Here is a 19,065-nt window from a genome sequence, read left to right on the forward strand (position 1 = left end):
CAGGGTTTCAACCTGTCAAAGATTAAAACTAGACCTGTATCTCTCACCATGCACTAAACTAAAATCTAAATGCATTTAATATCTAAATATTAAAATAGAAAAGCTGAATAGGCTGGAAGAGAGGTTAGGTAGAACTCTTGAAGACATTGGTCTAGGAAAAGATTTTATGAACAAAACCTCAGTTGCCCATGAACTAGCACAAACAATCAACAAGTGGGATCTCTTCTTATTAAAAAGCTTCTGCATACCAAGAGAAACCACCAGCAGTGTGAAGAGACAACCCACAATGTGGGAAAAAATCTTCACCTGCTGTTCCTCAGACAAAGGTCTACTATCTAGAATCTATAAAGAACTTAAAAAGGTCAGACCTCCCAAATTTAAAGACCCAATCAGAAAATGGGCATCTGAAATGATCAGACATTTCTCAGACAAAGAAGTAGAAATAGCAAATAAACATATGAAAAAATGTTCAATGTCACTGGTCATTCAAGAGATGCAAATGAATACAATGCTGAGATTCCACCTCACTCCAGAAAAGAATGGCTGCTGTCACGAAATCAATCAATAACAAATGCTGGCGAGGCTGTGGGGAAAGCGGAATCCTGCTCCACTGCTGGTGGGAGTGTAGACTGGTGCCACCACTATGGAAATCAGGATGGAGATACCTCAAAAACTAGGATTGGAAGTCACATTTGACCCAGCTATTCCCCTGCTGGGTATCTTTCTCAAAGAATTAAAAGAATCATAGCACAGTGATATATGTGTACCCATGTTCACAACAGCACAATTTGTAATAGCTAAAACTTGGAAGCAGCCCAAATGCCCATCAACTGGAGACTGGATAAAGAAAATGTGCTTTTTTTTATAAAATGGAATACTACTGAGCCATCAAAAACAATAAATTAGAGACATTTATAGCTAAATGGATGCACATTAGGTAATACTCTTAAGCGAAATAAACAGGACACATGTGTAAATACCGAATAGTTTCTCTAGTGTGAGAAACTGAAAGTGTAAATAAGGACTAAAAAGTATAATAGATAATGTGAAATAGGAAGAAAAGGGGCAAAGGGGAATGGGAAGTGGGAGGGGTAGGGGTAAGGAAAGAAGGGAATGGAATTAATATGAGAAAATGAAAAAATGGAAACAAAGTCTTTGTAAATAGGGAGGGACGGAGGGGTTGAAGGGAGGGCAGGGGGAGAGGGAAAAATAAGAACCAAGAGAGATCATGTAAAGGTGCAAATTTCCAATGATGAATGTCATTATATTGTATACCTAATGTGTACCAATAAAATAATATTTAAAAAAAAAAAAAAGAAATGTGTTTTCTAGTCCAAAGCTCTTTTCACCAGCACACCATATTCATTGACCAACTAGTCTATCATCCGACACTTGGCCTCACCATCTCCATGAGAATTATATACATATAATAAAATTTACTTTCCCAAAAACTCATCCAACAAGCTAAAAATTATTAAGTTTCTACCCTTTTTATTAATATTATCTTCAGAAAATGTACTATTGCTGACTGTGCTTTAAAACATCAGTTCAGTGGGAATATCCCAACAAAATATGAATCAGTGGGAAGGAAGATATGAGCACTAAAAATTAGTGGTTCTTAAGTGGAGCAAAATACATACTTTTCCATTTTTGCAGATTATAATTCCTTCTAAAAATCATTAACTGCTGTAACTTTTATGCATTTCTACATTTTAAAATAAAAACTCTTATTGCTAAGCCAGGGGCTAAGTTTTAGAAAAGACAAAGTAGATCTATATTAGGAATTCTGCTGAATCAAAATTAACTTGAGGAAACTTTTCAATTAAAACCTATCTTGACTTCAACTGTGTTATCTATGAAGAATTTTTTATAAAGTCTAATGAAGAGAAAAGAATTCTACCATTATAATATATATGTATGTATATGTACATACATATAGTTATAAATGGGCAACCTACAGTCCGGACAGCATAAACCCGGGATTAGTTTTTCCCCACAAAGTTGTTTTTGTTTTAAATTTGAATTAGCTCTCAACATTTTAAAGACTGGGAAATTTAATATAAAAATTCATATTTGGGTCCATTGTGAGAAACTGATGTAGCTACATGCAGCCTATATTTTTTAAATAGAGCCAGAGCTGATCTCCCTTTGAGGTCAGGCATGTCCTCTCCAATTTCCTATAGATCCCATCCAAAACAAACGGTTTTCCAACAATGAGATCAAGGGTCAGATACACACTCTTCTGCCTATTTTATTCCTATAGCAGTAAGAAGTAAAAGGAAAGATGAGTGTTTCTACTAAATATGATTATTTATTTTGAAAACTAGACCAAGAGAGATTTTAATAAAAATAGGAAGAATATTTATTTGTGTAAATGAAATACTAATATACTTAGTATACTAAATATATACTAAACAAAAATTACAATGAAACTAAACTAATGCAACATACTTTCTTCAGTTCACAGGCCTGGACAGGACAGACATTTGAGGTTAAAGCTTGGCTCTAGCAGTCAGGCTGGATGTGTATGGCTATCGGCCAATATGGAAGAAAGGATTCAAATATATAATGAGTAAATTTTCCATCTGATAATCTCTAAAACCAATTCTCCTGAGAATCCACAGAAATCAAACGTCCCATGAAATATTTGGTTCTAATAGTACTATGGTTTTACTTTATCAGTTTATTTGAAATTATATATTTATTTATGCTTTTCTTTAATAGTATATTATTACTGGCTCCCTATTCTGCAAGCTGCCTATAAGGAAAAAAATAGGTACATTTTTCCTGCCAATTTAGTTCTCCTATAGAGTAATACTAAATGATGTTTGTTGAATGACTGAATAGAAACATCATAAATATGAACAGACATCCCATTTGTTTTATTTAAAATAAACTTATGAGGTAAGAAATAAGTAAGGACTACTAATAGGAAAAGTTTACTAAAGGTAAAAAAAGAAAATTTACCTTATTCAAATAGAAATTGGCAAAGAAGAATAAATCTGAAATTAAATTAGCAAAAATACTCATTGATTGCCCATTTACTATCAGTAGTAAAAACTAAATGCTTTTCTATGGCCTAGTACAGCATTATGCAAAAAATATCAGATGTGAGAAAAATGAAATGGGCCATGATAGTCAAATCAATCAATGCTAAGTACTGTAATAAATTTTGCATTTGAAAAGAGACTGACAAGGTGCAAAAATATTAAAAAATAATTAACTGTAGGATAACAGCATGATTAAGAGCTAAAGACTGGAGACTGAAACAGCTGAGTTAAAATTCTAGCTGCATGTTACACTTCATATTATAACTTTGTATAAGAGACAATCTGCCCACACATTCATTTCCTCATCTGTAAAACAGAGGCAATAATAATCCCTCATTTGATCACTGTGAAGCTAAATGAAAATAGGTATCTGAAACACTCAGAACAATGTCATGATCACAAACACTCAATTTTAGTCAGGATGATGACACAACCATGGCAACAACGTCAATGACAACATTCATGCCAAAACCCAATACTTTGTCTATAGAGAACATTGCAAATGAGAGTATATTAGTCTGGTTACCACAAAAGACTAAGTTGCTTATACAACAATTTATTTTCTGACATTTCTAGAGACTGAAAGTCCAAGATCACGGAGCTGACTGAGTTGGTTTCTTCCTAGCTTGCAAATGTCATTTTATTGCTCCATGCACGTGCACTCCTGGTGTTTCTTCCTCTTCTTAGGAGACATCAGAACTTTGATATTGAGGATGTAACCTTTATGACCACATTTAACCTTAACTACCTCCTTAAAGGTCCTCTCTCCAAGTACAGTCACACTGTGTTTTATGACTTCAACATATGAACTTAGATGGGATACAATTCAGGCCATAACACCCAAAAACATTTTTAAATAAATATTTACTATTTTACATGTAAAACTATCTGCCACATTAGAAAAATAAAAGTTAAATAAAACTTGGAATGAATTATATATAAAATATTTTAAATGTGTGCCAAATACTTTCTATACCATGTATAATTAAATAGTAAAATAAAATTAATGCACGTAAATTGCCACTGCATGCTGAAGAAACATATTTCCTCTACAATACATAAGTCAAAATGCATTTACTAAATTCAGTAATGGCAAACATTGTACAATGCTAGAGATAACATGAACTGAAATTATTTCCCACTACAGAATGTATTAACTATTATATTTATTAATATATTCAAAGTATTGTATTTTTGTCTGACAAAAATGCATCGATCATAACCAATTCCATTATGTATTACTAAAATAAAATACAACTTTTTTACCTGCTGAAAAACATCTGTTCCCTCATCATAGTCGACCATACTGAAAAACAGTTTGTTACAAAAAGCAGACGAATAGCGCCAGGAGTTAGCCAGTATTTGATATTCTTCATTAGCTTGCCTGAAAAGGATAATAGGTCAAAACATAAAGTATCAGTATTCAATTAAGAAGTTCATTAATAAAACAAGTAATTCTAGGGCAAAACTTTTGTACAGATTGCAAACTAATAATACTTCTACAGACTGCAAACTAAATAGTTATAAAAACATTTTAAAAAGGTAAAAATGACATATAATGATATAAAACTCTAATTTTACTCTTCATAAATAGTTTTATTGTTACACCGCCCCAATAATTCATTTACATAACTTACAGCTGTGCATGAACAGCAAAGCTGAGTCATTCTAACAGTTACAGCATAGAGCACAAGCCTGGCCTGGCCCCTAAAAATGTTTGCTAATTTTGTTCTAGGAGATAAAAATGTTTTGTGGCATTTTCTATGAATGTAAGTTAAATCTTTCCATAATTCTTAGTAGAAGACACAGAGCAATTTTTAAGCAATTTTGAAGAATATTTGCAATTCAGTTTTCTAGAACAGCAAAAAATATAAGGTTTAAAGTTGTGAATACAGTTATACTGCACATTTATGTACTCTATTTACCTAAAAATGCCTGTACATTCAAACCTAAAAGTAAGCAAAAATTTCTGAGTTGATAAACCATATGCCACAAACCTTCCCCTAGTTAATATTTATTCCTATATTGAACTCATTTTTATTGGATATTTTGCTGATTCTCCAGATGATAATGCTTTATATTTAGATGTAAGGAGAGAGTAAAAGTTAAAAAACTGGCATTACTGGAAGTACATAAACACAGTAAGAGAAATATAAAATAACAAGTTATTGCTCAACCATTAAAAAATAAGAGTGCTTCTTTATGCTTGACTAGTCTCGGTTTATTTCTTCCTTTACCTAAAAATGCAACTAAAGAAATAATTAGGTACAATGCCACAGTAACAAAAAGACTTAGAATCACCAGTAGATAAAAAATTGCAAGAAATATTTGGAAAACAGCTGGCAAAATAGTTTTGATGAGTAAAGCTAAAATCTCAGAGGCAAATGCAGCACAGTAAGAAACTAAGAAAAACACTAGATTCTTAAGCAGCAGACACTGGAGATAAGAAATGCAGCTAAACACAAGGGTCATAATTAAACTTCTTTATACCAATAATATATCTAACTTTTGCCCCCCAACTAATCCCAATGTTTGGCCTTCCAATTATTTAATGATTAGACTATCAAATAAATCACCATATATATAAGAAAAATTTGATTTTAAAAAACCACTATTTTTAATTTTAAAAATTAATCAAAAATAAGAATTTCCAAACAAAACCTGATTCCAGAACAGTCAAAACACTAATAATAATAATAATAATAATAATAATAATAATAACTAGTACACTTAAAAATAAGACATTCCATTTCTCAAAAACTACATAGGATCTGAGATTTTATCCCACAATCTAACAAGCTAATCTTTTAATATTACATTAATTCTGGTGAACGACATAACATTGTTGAATCAGAGACAAAGAACTTTGTTACTTCCTTTTTCTTTGCAGTAGTTCCCCTTGTCCCCAGGTTTCACAAGGTGCCACAAGCGGCTTTTCATGGATGCCAGCACACACAACTGACTGCATTACAGGAAAGGACCACTGACTACAGAGGACTTACTATTTTTATAGAAAGTGATAAAAAGCTTAAACTTGTGTGCAGAAAGACATCTAACTCCTTAATGCTTTTCATGGCACACACAGCCCTGAAAAACTCCCTGGTTAAGAGCAGCAAGGTCTTGGTGCTCTTGCCACACCCAGGTGGAAGATGGAGGACCCTCAGGGCCCACGAAGATGGCTTCACCCAACAGCATCCAAATAATTAATAATAAATAAATAATTTAAAAACAAAAACTAATCTAGAGATATAATCCAATAAATGCACTTTCAAATAGAGTTTAAATGCATATAGGTAACTAAAAAAGAAACAAGAAATTATACCAAACTAAAAAGCTGCTACTGTACAGCAATAGAAATAAGACAGCGAAGAGACAATGTACAAAATGGGAAAACAGTACAGATTACTTAAAAAGTTAAAAATAAAACTAGCATATGACCCATGTACCCATTTATTCAAGGGAAATGAAATCAGTATATCAAAAAGATACCTGTACTTCCATATTTATTGTAACACTGTATATAATAGCCCTTATACTGTCTACATTGATGGATGAAAATATAAAGAAAATGCAGTAAATAATACAGAGTATAATACTATTAGTCTTTTTTTTTAAAAAAAAAAAAGGACAAAATCTTGTCATTTGCAGCAATTATGGATGAACTTGAGATCCTGGTGAGTAAAACAAGGCAATCACAGAAAGGCAAATACCACATGATTTCACTCATAGCGAGAATATATTTTTTTAAGAGGTGAACTAACAGCAATCAGAAGCAAAATCATAGTTAGAAGAGACTGGGGAGGGGAGGAGAGGAAAGGGATGGGAATAACTGCTAAATGGGTACAGTCACAGCCAGACAGGTGAAATTAGTAGTGTTCTACTGTACAGAAAGTGATTCCAATTAACAATATTTTATCAGTACAAAATAGCTGAAGAAATAATTTTCAAGATTCTCATCAAAAATAAGTGATAAATGTTTGAGATGATGGGCCATCTTAATATCTGAGTTCATCAATACACAATATATACATGAACCAGAATATCACATTATACTCCATAAAAATGTATATGAGTTATAATTTTTTAAAAATTTTAATTTAAATATTTAATTTAAATATTTGTAAGTATCTATTGTTTTGGAGAGCAAACAAAAAACCCAAAACAAAATGCAAATAAAGAAGAAATATTTCTAGAGATAATACAATTAAAGGAAATTACCCAGGTGCTCAGTATGTAAGAGGAATGAGAAAAGATCAATCTGAGAAACACTGCGGTGTTTCAGAGTACTATATATGTAAAGAAGATTCGAAAGGTTTTCTTAGAATAAAATTTTGTGACAAGGACAAACAAAATCAGGTTGGGTCAGATATTAGCAACACCAAACACCAGCAAACAGAGCAAGATATTAAGAATTTTGAGAAGATATTTTCTATTTAGAATTTTATGTTGAGCCAAACAACCAAGTTTGAAATAAATATGTTCTCAAAAAATGTAAGGACTCTGAAATTTACTTCTAATACATCTGCTCAGGAAATTACCGTAGGATATAATTGATAGAATGAGTTATATAAGTGAAAAAGAGAAAAACATGAGACTATGACCAAAGCACTAAAAGCAGGAGGAAAGTGAGAAAGATGTACTCTAATTATGCAGCCAGGAAGTGGCCACTACAAATTACAACAGGAATTTAACTGCAAATCAAGATGAAGAAAATAGATTGTAAGGAATCGATAAAATCATAAATATGAGGAAGATATAATAAAGACCACAGTAAAACATTTGCTCCCACACAAAGATAAACAATTTTAAAAAGAACACAAGAGGCAAGATCCAAATAAGAAGCAAATTAAAATATATCATAAATTGTATTGGTGAAAAAAAAGATTATTTTGAACAGTCTCTTTTAAGGTGGGTAGAGGTTGTAAATAATGGGCCTGTAGAAGATGAACAATAAACATTACTTCCTGTTTTTCTGTGCATGCTATCTATGTGGAAACAATAACGTAGACACTGTTCATTTCCTTTCAACTTACTAAATCAACCTTAGGGCACAGATATAATTTTGGTTACAGTATAGAATGTAAATGCTATCCATAATGACAATATAGAAATACAATTAATGTGATTTGGTAGGTAAAAGGAAAGGAGATATGATGGGGAAGGTAGTGCTTCCTAATCCTTATGTTACAAATTAAGGAATCTAGAAATATCATCTATAGTTAATGAACAGGAAGTATAAGAATACTGTTTATTGTCATAATATAATCAAAAGAAGAATTAAAGAGTCATGAAAATTATGAGATAAATTGAATCTTTACCTATCCTAGCAAGAAATGTAAAGATCAAGCTCGTTGTATGAAATACCATTGTAACGTGTAGGGACACAAGAAAGAAAAGATTGAGAAAACACAAGGGAATAATTGTGATTGTCCTTATCCTACACGTCTGCAATAGGTGAGTGCATGGGCCAGAGTTTACAGTTCTTCTGTTTTTTGTGCTGCTTTTCTTTTTTTAAATTTCAAACAGAATACACAGTTTAAATGTGACTAAAAATTCATTTTAAGAAGCCTAAATATGAACAGCTGTATAATCTGAGGAATAAATATATCTTAAGGACATCAATTTATCAGAGCATAGTACAGAAACTAATCACTATAATGATTATAAGACTGTAATGTGCTCATTGGGTAGAAAACTATGCAGGATTTTTTTTAGAATGTTTTAAATGAAAATGCTTACAAATTCTAAGTTATCCTGGTTAAGTAAGAGTTCATTGTAAATTCACTCAAAGACTACTAATCATCAAATAGCAAGAAGTAAGTTAATGTTTAAGTTTCCTCTTCTAACAGTGTTGATGTTTTGGTGGGGAGACATATAATTAATAACTAAATGAATAAAAAATTATTAACAGTGAGATATATACCAAGAAATATAAACAGGATAGATAGATGACATTGAAAAATAATGGAGGATCGACTTAGATGGTGAGATCACAAGAGGCTTCTCAGATGAAGTTTATACGAATGCTCAAATGCCAAGAATGAGCAAAAGCCATCACTGAAAACAGCTACAATGTTGAACATTTCAGGCAGCAAGAGTAGCAAGCACAAAGGTCTAAAAAAAAGAACGAATTTAAAATGCTGGTAAAATTGTAGGTGACATACAAATGAGAACATGTTGTTTCCTAGAGGAATAATACAGAACACATAGTTTAAGCCTTTCCTCAATGCTATATTCCATATTCTAAAATAACTGAGTTATTTTATATATAAAAAAACTGAGTTAAAACCAGCATGAGCCCTAAGATCTGCTTTTATTTTTGTCAACAGAATAAAATACTAGTGGTAAGCATTCATCACCGATTTTCAAAGAAAACGTAGTAATAACTTCACACAATAAATTAGTATTGACACCACCTTGGCATGCTATAAGCCTTAAGAAGCCAACACTGCTTTTAAGAAAGTATTAAAAACAGGATTATAATTAAGAAAACATTACGTAAGCAAAATTACATTCATAGAATATTTCCTTTAAAAACATCTTAACTTAAAATCAGTAAAATAAAACTGTTATTTTATTAATGAAAATGCTTAGAAAAAAGGGAGAAAATAACCATTTTTAGATTTTTCAACATCAATGTACAATAATTTAATGGAATGACTTGAGATGGGGATAATGTTGAACTTCTTTTCCACATATTGTTATAACCCAGACAGACTTAATAAAGCATATTAAGTATACACTGATCCAGTCACTAATTCAATCAACAAATCCATATTAGTATAATGTGCCTGATGATGCTGGGGTAAAAAATACATGCAAAGTCCCTTACCTCAATTATATTGTAGTGAGAGTGTGAGACAGGCCTTATATAAAGAAACATAAACTACTAGATAATCATAAATATTCAAAATTTTAAAAATAAGTAGAAGGAAATATGACAAAGACTGATGAACAGTCAAAAATTTTTTCAGATTAAATTCCCCGATAACCTATTTGTAGATACTATCCTCCATTTCAAAATCCTAAAAATGTTTCCCACAGAATATATAATTATGGTAATGAGGACATTCTCTGGCCACAACTTGTATCACCTGCCTCTGTCAACAAACCAGACTCAAAGAATCTGTTTTATGAACCTGTGTCCAGTCTTATGACATGTATTAAATATTTTGCTTAGAATAACTTTCTCTTCTTTCAAAGCTCACCCAAACTAGCACTGCTTTCAAAGTCATTTCAAATACTTGTTGATGTGACTGAAACAGAAATTCTTAGCTCCTGTGCAGCAGTATTTACTTTATGTATGTATCTGTTCTCTTTGTTCTTACTGATTGTCCAATGGCTAAGATGTGGTATAAAACAAGCACTTTAATAAAGTTTTACTGATAGTAATGATAAGTAATACACTTTCCTTACCAATCAATATATCATAAATACTTCAAAAGTAAATATCACATTAGATATTCTGAAATCTGGAATCAGACCAAAAGCTCATTTAAATCTGTCACTCTATTTAGGGTCTTGAGGGAAATAAAAAAACCATTTTAAACCTATATACCATGACAAACATATGCTATTTGACAAAAGCATAGTGTTTGTGATTCAAAAGGTGACTGGTCCAATTATATCATGTTAATAATATGCTAATTTCTTATGCAAATATGGAATCCAAATCTTAATCATCAATAATATTTATATTCAACATTTTAGTATATGCTGCAGTTACAAAGAAGTATACTTCAAGGTCTCTACTTTTGAGTCTAGTGAGAGGAAAGAATAGACATGTACTCTTGCTATGGCTTATGTTTAGATGTCCCCCCAAAACCTCAGGTGAATTAGGTGGGGTTGTTTTGGAGGTGGCTGAATCTAGAGTGTGTGATTGATTATTGGTGCAGTGCTACATCCCAGGACACTAAGATTAAGGGAGTGAGTGCTACCTACCCTAAGTAGTATGAATAAGATAAAAAGGGCAGGAAAATGCTGTTAAGATCTCTTGCTGCTTTTGCTGTCTTCCACCACCATAAACTGTTGCCCCCCCTCCTGCCACCCTGCCTTAGAGTCAGCCCATTATGGACTGAAACTTCTACAAACTGTAAACCAAATAAACCCTTCCCCTTTAACTTCAGGTGCTGGGCATTTTGTCTCAGCAAGAGAGAAAAGTAACTAACACAACTCTAATTTATAAAAAAAAAAAGATTCATATATTTTCAAAAAGAACAGATTGTGGGTGCTCTATGGAATAAAGAGAGCATGAGATATCATAGTAGCCTGAGGCTAAGGATGAATGTGAAAAAATCTGCAAAATAACAGAGATTAGTCTGGAAGGACTAAAAATATAATAAGCCAGAAAGAACAGGTAAAATAATAACGATTTTACTGGAGACTACTCAATGTCAAATATCTCTTATATGTTTAAGTAAGAGAATATAAGGTTCATATTAGAAAAGTAGACTCAGACAGAAAAGTAAGACCATACATTTATTCTGTAAACAATGAACAACTTCAAGTGTTTTTGTTTAAATACTACATAGAAACACTCTATATAGTAAGCCTGTGTATAATAGATTGGACAAGGAGGAAATCTTTGTTTAGAATCCAGTTAATATCAAAAATAAATGTTATCATAATGGCCTGGTAGGGAAAACACAGAAGATTATTAGAATATAAAGACATGACCTATTTTGTACATATTTTCCCTTTGGAGCCTAGAGGGCCAATGCATTCAGCGAAATTTCATAAACTATCTACTTAGGACTATATCTAGCTTAAATAAGGAATTCTACAGGAGCCAAAGCAAACAATATTTCCTCAACTCAAACAGAACATCCAGAGAAAATTTAACACTGAACCCCCAAAATGGCTTTCTTTTGCTGTATGTAATTCAGTAGATGAGTAAACAAATCTGTTATTAAAAAGAATTCAATGAGCTCAAGAAATATGTAATTTAATATTAAAGATGTCTACATTCAGATTCATAGTGATAAAATTCATTAGAAAAAATGTGCCCCAATAACAAAGATCCTCTTCCCCATCCTACTCCATTAACCCTAATGCCCTCCCCCATATTCCAAACTTCTTAATGCTTAATAGAGACTATAGGAAATTTAACACAATACAGAGAAAGAAACTCAGTGGATCCTTCCTGTGTTCCTGTCAGCTTGGCCTAAGGAACAAAGTAAGACCTTACCAGTGCTTATTAGCACACTTCAGACGGTACCACCTTTTTTGAAATGGAAACTGAAAAACCACAAATGCTTCAAATACTTAAATCAAATAATTACATTCCAACATTATTAGCCAAAAAATATTTTATTTTGGTGGTTTATAGGAATAGTGATGGCCTACTCTTAAGAAGTTAGGAAACATTGCTCTAATATATTCATAGGCAGCCTGAAGAGGGCAGTCAAGCTGCATCACAATGATACAGGAGTGCTTTAGCAACAACTGCAGGGCACTGTTTTGGTTAAATAATTTACATTAAATCTTCTCCATTTTTCATTATGGGAACAAGAAAAACACATCAAAATCCAAATTCTATAATCTTTATATTATAATCTTTTTTAAAGTTTATGTAAAACTAAAAAGGATTAACTCATGTAGAGTTGTATATATTTAATATATTTCCCATGATGAACGTTAAGTATTATCTTAATGCTCTTGAAGAAATGTTTTTTAAAAAAATGTTAGTGTGGTTTATTTTTTTAATGTTAATTAAACTTCATATCAGGTAAAAGATTAATACAAATTCACAGCATATGGGAGTATTTAATAATATATTTAGTAATATATTTATGATAAATTAGTTATTACAAAATATGCCTTCAAAATCCCAAATTAAAGAAATTCCATACAGTGATATGCAAAGATCTTAAGTGAGCAGAAGACTGGTTTATTACTTAAGGTTCTAGTGCCTTGAAAAGGGGGAGGGGACTGGTATACAGTATTTTGCAAAAAGATTTTAGCGGGGTAGTTTCTCTGGTTGTGTTATACAATATATTCCCATAACCAACCTGAATGTAGTGAAATACATGAAATAGCTCCAATCCCACTGAAGAGATGAGGATTCAACATCCCACTATCATATTGTAACTGATTTTGCATAACTCACTATTGATTAAGACATGTTTATTAGAAGACTTGTTTTTTGTGTATCCACATTTTCCTTATCAGACATCAATGTGTAACTTTCTTGAAAATAGCCCTAACATGAATTTGTGATTCAAATACTTATGGTGAAGCAAAAATATATATGAATGTAATATACTGAACTATTTACAACATATGCACAGATGAGTAACAATACCAGGGAAATGCTTAAATATGGACTTCCAAGATAAGTGACATACAATGTAGTAAAGAAACAATTTATCCATTGTTCACTTAACAAGTTTTTTAATCTACTCTATATGCATACTATAGTATATAGTATGTATTGGATAAATATTTGTGAACTAACGATAAAGATTAATAGATGACTGAATCAACAGATGAGCTAATTCAATGTTTTGAAGGACTCAGACATAGGCACTTGCCTCAAGACACTTCAATCCATTACAGGTACACTTATTATATTAAATAATAAATACAAAACAACAAATGAACAAATTCAAAACAATTTAAACATTCTTTATAGTAACTATTATGATATTCAAAACATTTATGGAATAAGTAAATTAATACATTTGTTAGGAAACTTTATAAAAATTAGAAAAACACTAATTTACACCTTAAATTCTGCGCAAATCTTCCAAGAAATCTATGATTTAGGTTAGTTCAAGAAAAGAATAAATCAAGACTTTAAGGAACTTTGCTATAATAACTCAAGAAGGCAAACAAAGTTAAAGGAACAATGTCTCAAGATATGGAGATTATATGTTTCCTATTCAATGAAACTATCACCATCATCAATACCATGTACTGAAGTTTAGGGTATTTCAGGGATCCTTTTATGACTATATATACTTAAAACTCATTTTTAAAAACATTTTTCATCACACTTTTTTGGGTTTTGGGGGGTTTTTTGCAGAACCGGGGATCAAACTCAGGACCTTGCGTTTGCCAGGCAGGCACTGGCGCCACTGAGCTAAACCTCCAGCCCTCATCACACCTTTTTGGATAAGAGTTTTTCTTATGTATTGATAAACTACAGTTGTATATATTTATGGGGTATAAAGGGATGTAGTGATTTTTTAAAAAATACAAATGGAATGATTAACATATTCATCAACTCAAATTAGATTTAATTTTTTGGAGCAGTTTTAGTTTCATAGCAAAACTGAGAGGATGGTACAGGGATTCACATCATCTTTTAATAATTCTTAAAATACTGGTTAAATAGGTAGCCATTTAATTATATACACTGAATATATGTTACATTAAGCTGATCTATCATGTGATATTACAAAATCCATTTGCACAAAACTTTCTTATCCAATAATATTGTTCCAGATATCTCTAACTGTTTCACTGGATTGCTAGATCACCATAAGAATGTCTTATACTAAACAAAGAAAGAATATTCTTGGAGTTTTCTTTTCCTTCAGTTTTACTAAAGTATAACTGGCTACAAAAACTGGATGCAATTAATGTATATAATCTGTGCAATATGGTGAGTTTAGATGAATGTAACACACAGTCCTCTTACCATCAATATAATCAAGATAATAAATATTTTCATCACTTTCAAAAGTTTCCTTGTGTCCCTTTGTTGTTTTCTGTTTCTGTTTGGCATTGCATTTGGTATGGCTTTATGATAAAGGCACTAGTTTTATCCCCATTTTATATGGGCAATATGAAACCAGTGAAGTTCAGCAACTTGTACATGCCCCATGGCCAGACATTAGTGGGCCAAGAAGGATTTAATCTCAGTAAAAGATAGGTTATGACTACACTTGTGGCTATAAAGATACAAATATAAACTCCATTCTAATTCCCAGTTTTAAATGCAGTTCACCTACATCAAAAATCAATGTGAGTTTTTTTATGATATAAATTATTTGCACACATATTATGGTAAACTGGAGTTGTCTAAGGATGAGTTTCAGGAATATATATTTTACTCAGGCACACAGAAATAAAGAATCCTGGGGAATTAAAATAAAAAGGATATTCTAATTCATTTGATACAGTAATAAGTTTTATTCCCCCAAAGTCAAACGTATTCATTTATGTTCAAAAGAAAAATAATGTATGAAATAAATACAAAATTAAGCACAACACTTCCAAATGATGTAATACTGCTCTTATTATTACTATATAGCCAAATACAAAGGACACAGTCAGCATTTGAATTCTGAAAATCCGGACTTGAGTATTAGCTTTGTACTTCATAATATGTAAACTTGGCAATATTATACATTTTATTTTTTTCCTTTTTAGCATGACAACACTAAGAATTTTCCTCTTAAGGCTCGTCCTGAGGTTAAAAACATGAGGCATGTCAAATTTATAGTAAATGACAAGTTACACAAACCATAGTATGCCCAGCAACTAGTTTAAAATGTACTAATTATTAGCATTTTCAAATTTCATCATTAGCTACTTCCCACTAACTCTCCATACCAGGCCCCAAAGATTTCTTTAATTCCCCTCAATAAACTAGACTTACGCTTGATATTGAATTTTTGATATGCTCTTTTTTTCCTTCCTCTAAATTAACACTCAATAGCGAACGTAAACATAACACAACACTTATAATACACTGGGAATGTTGAAATGTGTTGAGAGAGACCATACATAACACAGGACATATAATACATATATCACACAGCCAGTGCATTCCACACAGTGGAGCAGATAATCATGCCTCATGAATTTCTTGTCATCTTGTAGATATTAATACCTCAATTATCACATTCCAAAATTAGCTTTCTTTGAACATCCAAATTAGCAGATAATATAAAGGTTTTTCTCATAAATCTGTATGCATTTCCTTTATGGGATTTATGAGTTTGGTAATTATAAGCTTAATAACTATGTAATGTGAATGATGCCCGAAACTTTAATTACATTCTGAGATCAGTGATAGTTGCAGCTAAATCAGTTTGTTAACCATTATCTTCCTAGTTTTACAGCACAATGCCTATACAAAGCAACTGTTCAGTAAACATTAGTTCAAAAAATTAAATATCAACAATATAATATTATATAATCATAGTAATATTCAATTATATGGAAAAACCCCACAAACTTATGAAATTAAGTTTCTTTTTGTCCCCAGTTCTATTTAAGGGTCTGGGAAAGGGACCTTTATTTTACAGGCTTTATGAATTAGAATTTAAAAACTATAATGAATGTTAAATATGTAACTTCTTGCCAAGAGCTTTGAGAAACAGTTCAGAAATATTAAAAGTTTCTGTTTTGAGGCCCTTCAATAGGATCCACAGGTTTGGTGATTCATTATAAGGTCTCACAGAATCAACAAATAGTCATGTTCATGGTTAAGATTTATTCCAGAGAAATGATACAAAGCAAAGTCAACAAAGAAAAAAGGTGCCCAGAAAAAAGTCTGAAGGAAAGTAGATGAAAGCTCCCCAGAGTGATTTTCTGTCATGTCACAAAGGACTTATTTAATTCTTTTAGGAAAGAACTGTAACAACATTCTACCAAGGAGGTTCATTAAAGATTCAGTGTGTAAGAGGGCAGGTCATGTAGACATCCCCGTCTGCTCCATAACAAAGTGGCACACTCCCAGGAGGAAAGCACATACAGTATTCAGCATTAGCCACATTTGCACAACTGCTCAGGAGCACTGAATCCCCCTTATGAGTTAACATGAATGGTGGGAATAGTCTCAAAATCCACATTCACACACAGAGACCAACTCTGAGAGCTGGACTTGGTAAAGATAGCAATTTTAGGCCTGCCATGTTGTCTTTTTGCACAAGTTCATTAAAATCACTATCTTTTTTTTTTAAATCACTATCTTTTGATAAATACAAGGAGTGAGTCAACTTCTCCCATGTATTTTGCTGACAAAAATATCAATCCATCACAGGCAAGGAATATATCCGAGGCAATTTACTTAAAATATGGCTTTATGTTGTCATTCTCATGAGAACAAGATTATTATGCATTTAAGAGAAAGTATTTAGGAATTAAGGCTGAGCCCGTGAAAAATAACAAATCTTATTTAATACCTAAAATGACTTTCATACCCTAAAATTATGAAAATCAAGAGCAAATGCTTAAAAATAATATGAATATTTACTTTATTAACATGTATTTGTATAATTAAATATTTCTAGCTTTAGAGACAAAAATGTTGAAATTTCAGTCTTTACTTCAAATCCTTGAGAGTAGCTATTAAGATTATACCTTTAAAATTCATATCATTTCAGTTATAACCTTTACTAAGACAGTACAGCATTTTTAGATTTAAAAAAACATTTTTACCCTATTTTGTAATTATGTAACAAAAAGCTTTTTACTAAGTTTTTACCGATATGAAAATATTCTCATTCACTTATTTCAATAAAATGGATTAAGCACACAGAGAATACAATGCCCTGAACTTTATGTGATCTAACAACAATGCATCATCATCATCACCACAGTAATATTTGTTTGTACTCTAAGAACTTATTTATCATCAGATTCCAAATTTACCTACTAAGACTAATATTACACCTAGAAAATGACTGATTTCCTATAAAATAATGACAACCAATAATTTGAAAGCCAGTTAGTTCTACAAGAAGAACAAGCAAAACTTTCCTTGCCAAGAGCATAATGAGGAATAAAGAGACTCTTGCAAAATGTAAACACACACAAAAGTGAGGAAATAAACACCTGCCACCTTAGAAACAAACCTCAGACAGCTAGGAAGATGGAAACGGTAGAAAAGCAGAGGAAAAAAAGATTCCTAACAAGGTGAAAAATAGGAAAAATTGCCTCAAGAGAAAAAGGATTTCACCAAAAATTGCAAAACACTGAGAAAAGGTATAAACTCAGTAGATAAATAATAGTGGCTTTTGGACAATGTAAAGGAAGAAATTTGTAAATATACTTACACATTCACAAAATTAAATTAAATTAAAATACCTAGGAATAATTTAACTAAGGAAATGGTTAAATGATATCTACAATGAAAATTACACTGATGAAAAACACTGAAAAGAAAACAAAGACACAGAAAGACACCCCATGTGCATGGGCTGGAAGAATTAATACAGTTAAATGTCCAAACTATGCAAAGCTACCTAGATTCAATGGAAACCCTCATCAAAATACCACTGGTATTTTTCACAGAAATAGAAAAAATAATCCTAAAATTCAAACAGAATCACAAAAGACCCCAAATAGCCAAAGCAATCTCAAGCAAAAGGAACAAAGCTAGAGATATCACACTTTCTGACTTCAAAATACATTGCAAGTCTGACCATGGCAGGCTGGAGGCAGCAGCACTCATAGGATGCTCAGATGTTCACATAGGTATGCAGGTATGCAGATTCGAGGGGCAAATAAAAACTAAAACCATGAGAAGGCAATCTGCAACAGAAGCCCATCTGATGAAATGCAGCAAAAGAGATGTTTAGAACAAGGAGGGCTATTTCTGGATCCAGGCACTATTGGAATTACAGCCCTGGGTAGGCAAATATACCTTCTTGGGAAAAGTTCAAATGCCCCTAAAGGAAAAAGCTAGTGCAGCAGCACTGCCAACTGACAAGAGATGTCCAGCCTAGCAGCCACCATCCAGGGCTTATGTGTCCTTTCCTCCCAAGGAAGATGGTCCCCAAGGACTGAACTATTGGCAAGAGTGGGCCTCCTAAGACCAAGACACTAAAGCAAGAGTACAAGCCAGAAAATCAGAGGGCAGTGATCACGTTAGGACCTAGTTTTTAGAGGGGAAGAAAGGATATGATTTTGGTTGGGAATCCAGAACCAGATAATAGTTGATCTGTGAGCAAGTGAGAATAGAGAGGACTTGACGTGGCTATGACCAGTGGAAAAAAGACACTGGAGCAGTGCCAGGCAGGCACTCTTCTACCACTCCCAAAATGCTGAACTCTGTGCC

The 19,065-nt window shown here is 32.2% G+C and overlaps 1 protein-coding gene across 8 annotated transcripts in view; it reads right to left on the bottom strand.

Annotated features, from left to right (window-relative positions):
- Positions 1 to 19,065, bottom strand: part of Tusc3 (tumor suppressor candidate 3) — a 297,038-nt gene that overhangs the window by 202,692 nt on the left and 75,281 nt on the right. For all 8 annotated transcript variants that reach the window (XR_015453460.1, XR_015453461.1, XR_015453459.1 and 5 more), the window contains exon 3: positions 4,317 to 4,434. Coding sequence is in view for 5 of the 8 variants with exons in the window: in XM_087217201.1 (XP_087073327.1) it covers positions 4,317 to 4,434 (118 nt within the window). In the remaining 3 variants the exon portion in view is untranslated. The remainder of the gene's footprint in view (positions 1 to 4,316; positions 4,435 to 19,065) is intronic.

Source organism: Heterocephalus glaber, unplaced genomic scaffold (assembly GCF_053883595.1).
Source record: "Heterocephalus glaber isolate CG9 unplaced genomic scaffold, H.glaber_assembly_v1.0 deba00001461, whole genome shotgun sequence".
NCBI lineage: Eukaryota > Metazoa > Chordata > Mammalia > Rodentia > Bathyergidae > Heterocephalus > Heterocephalus glaber.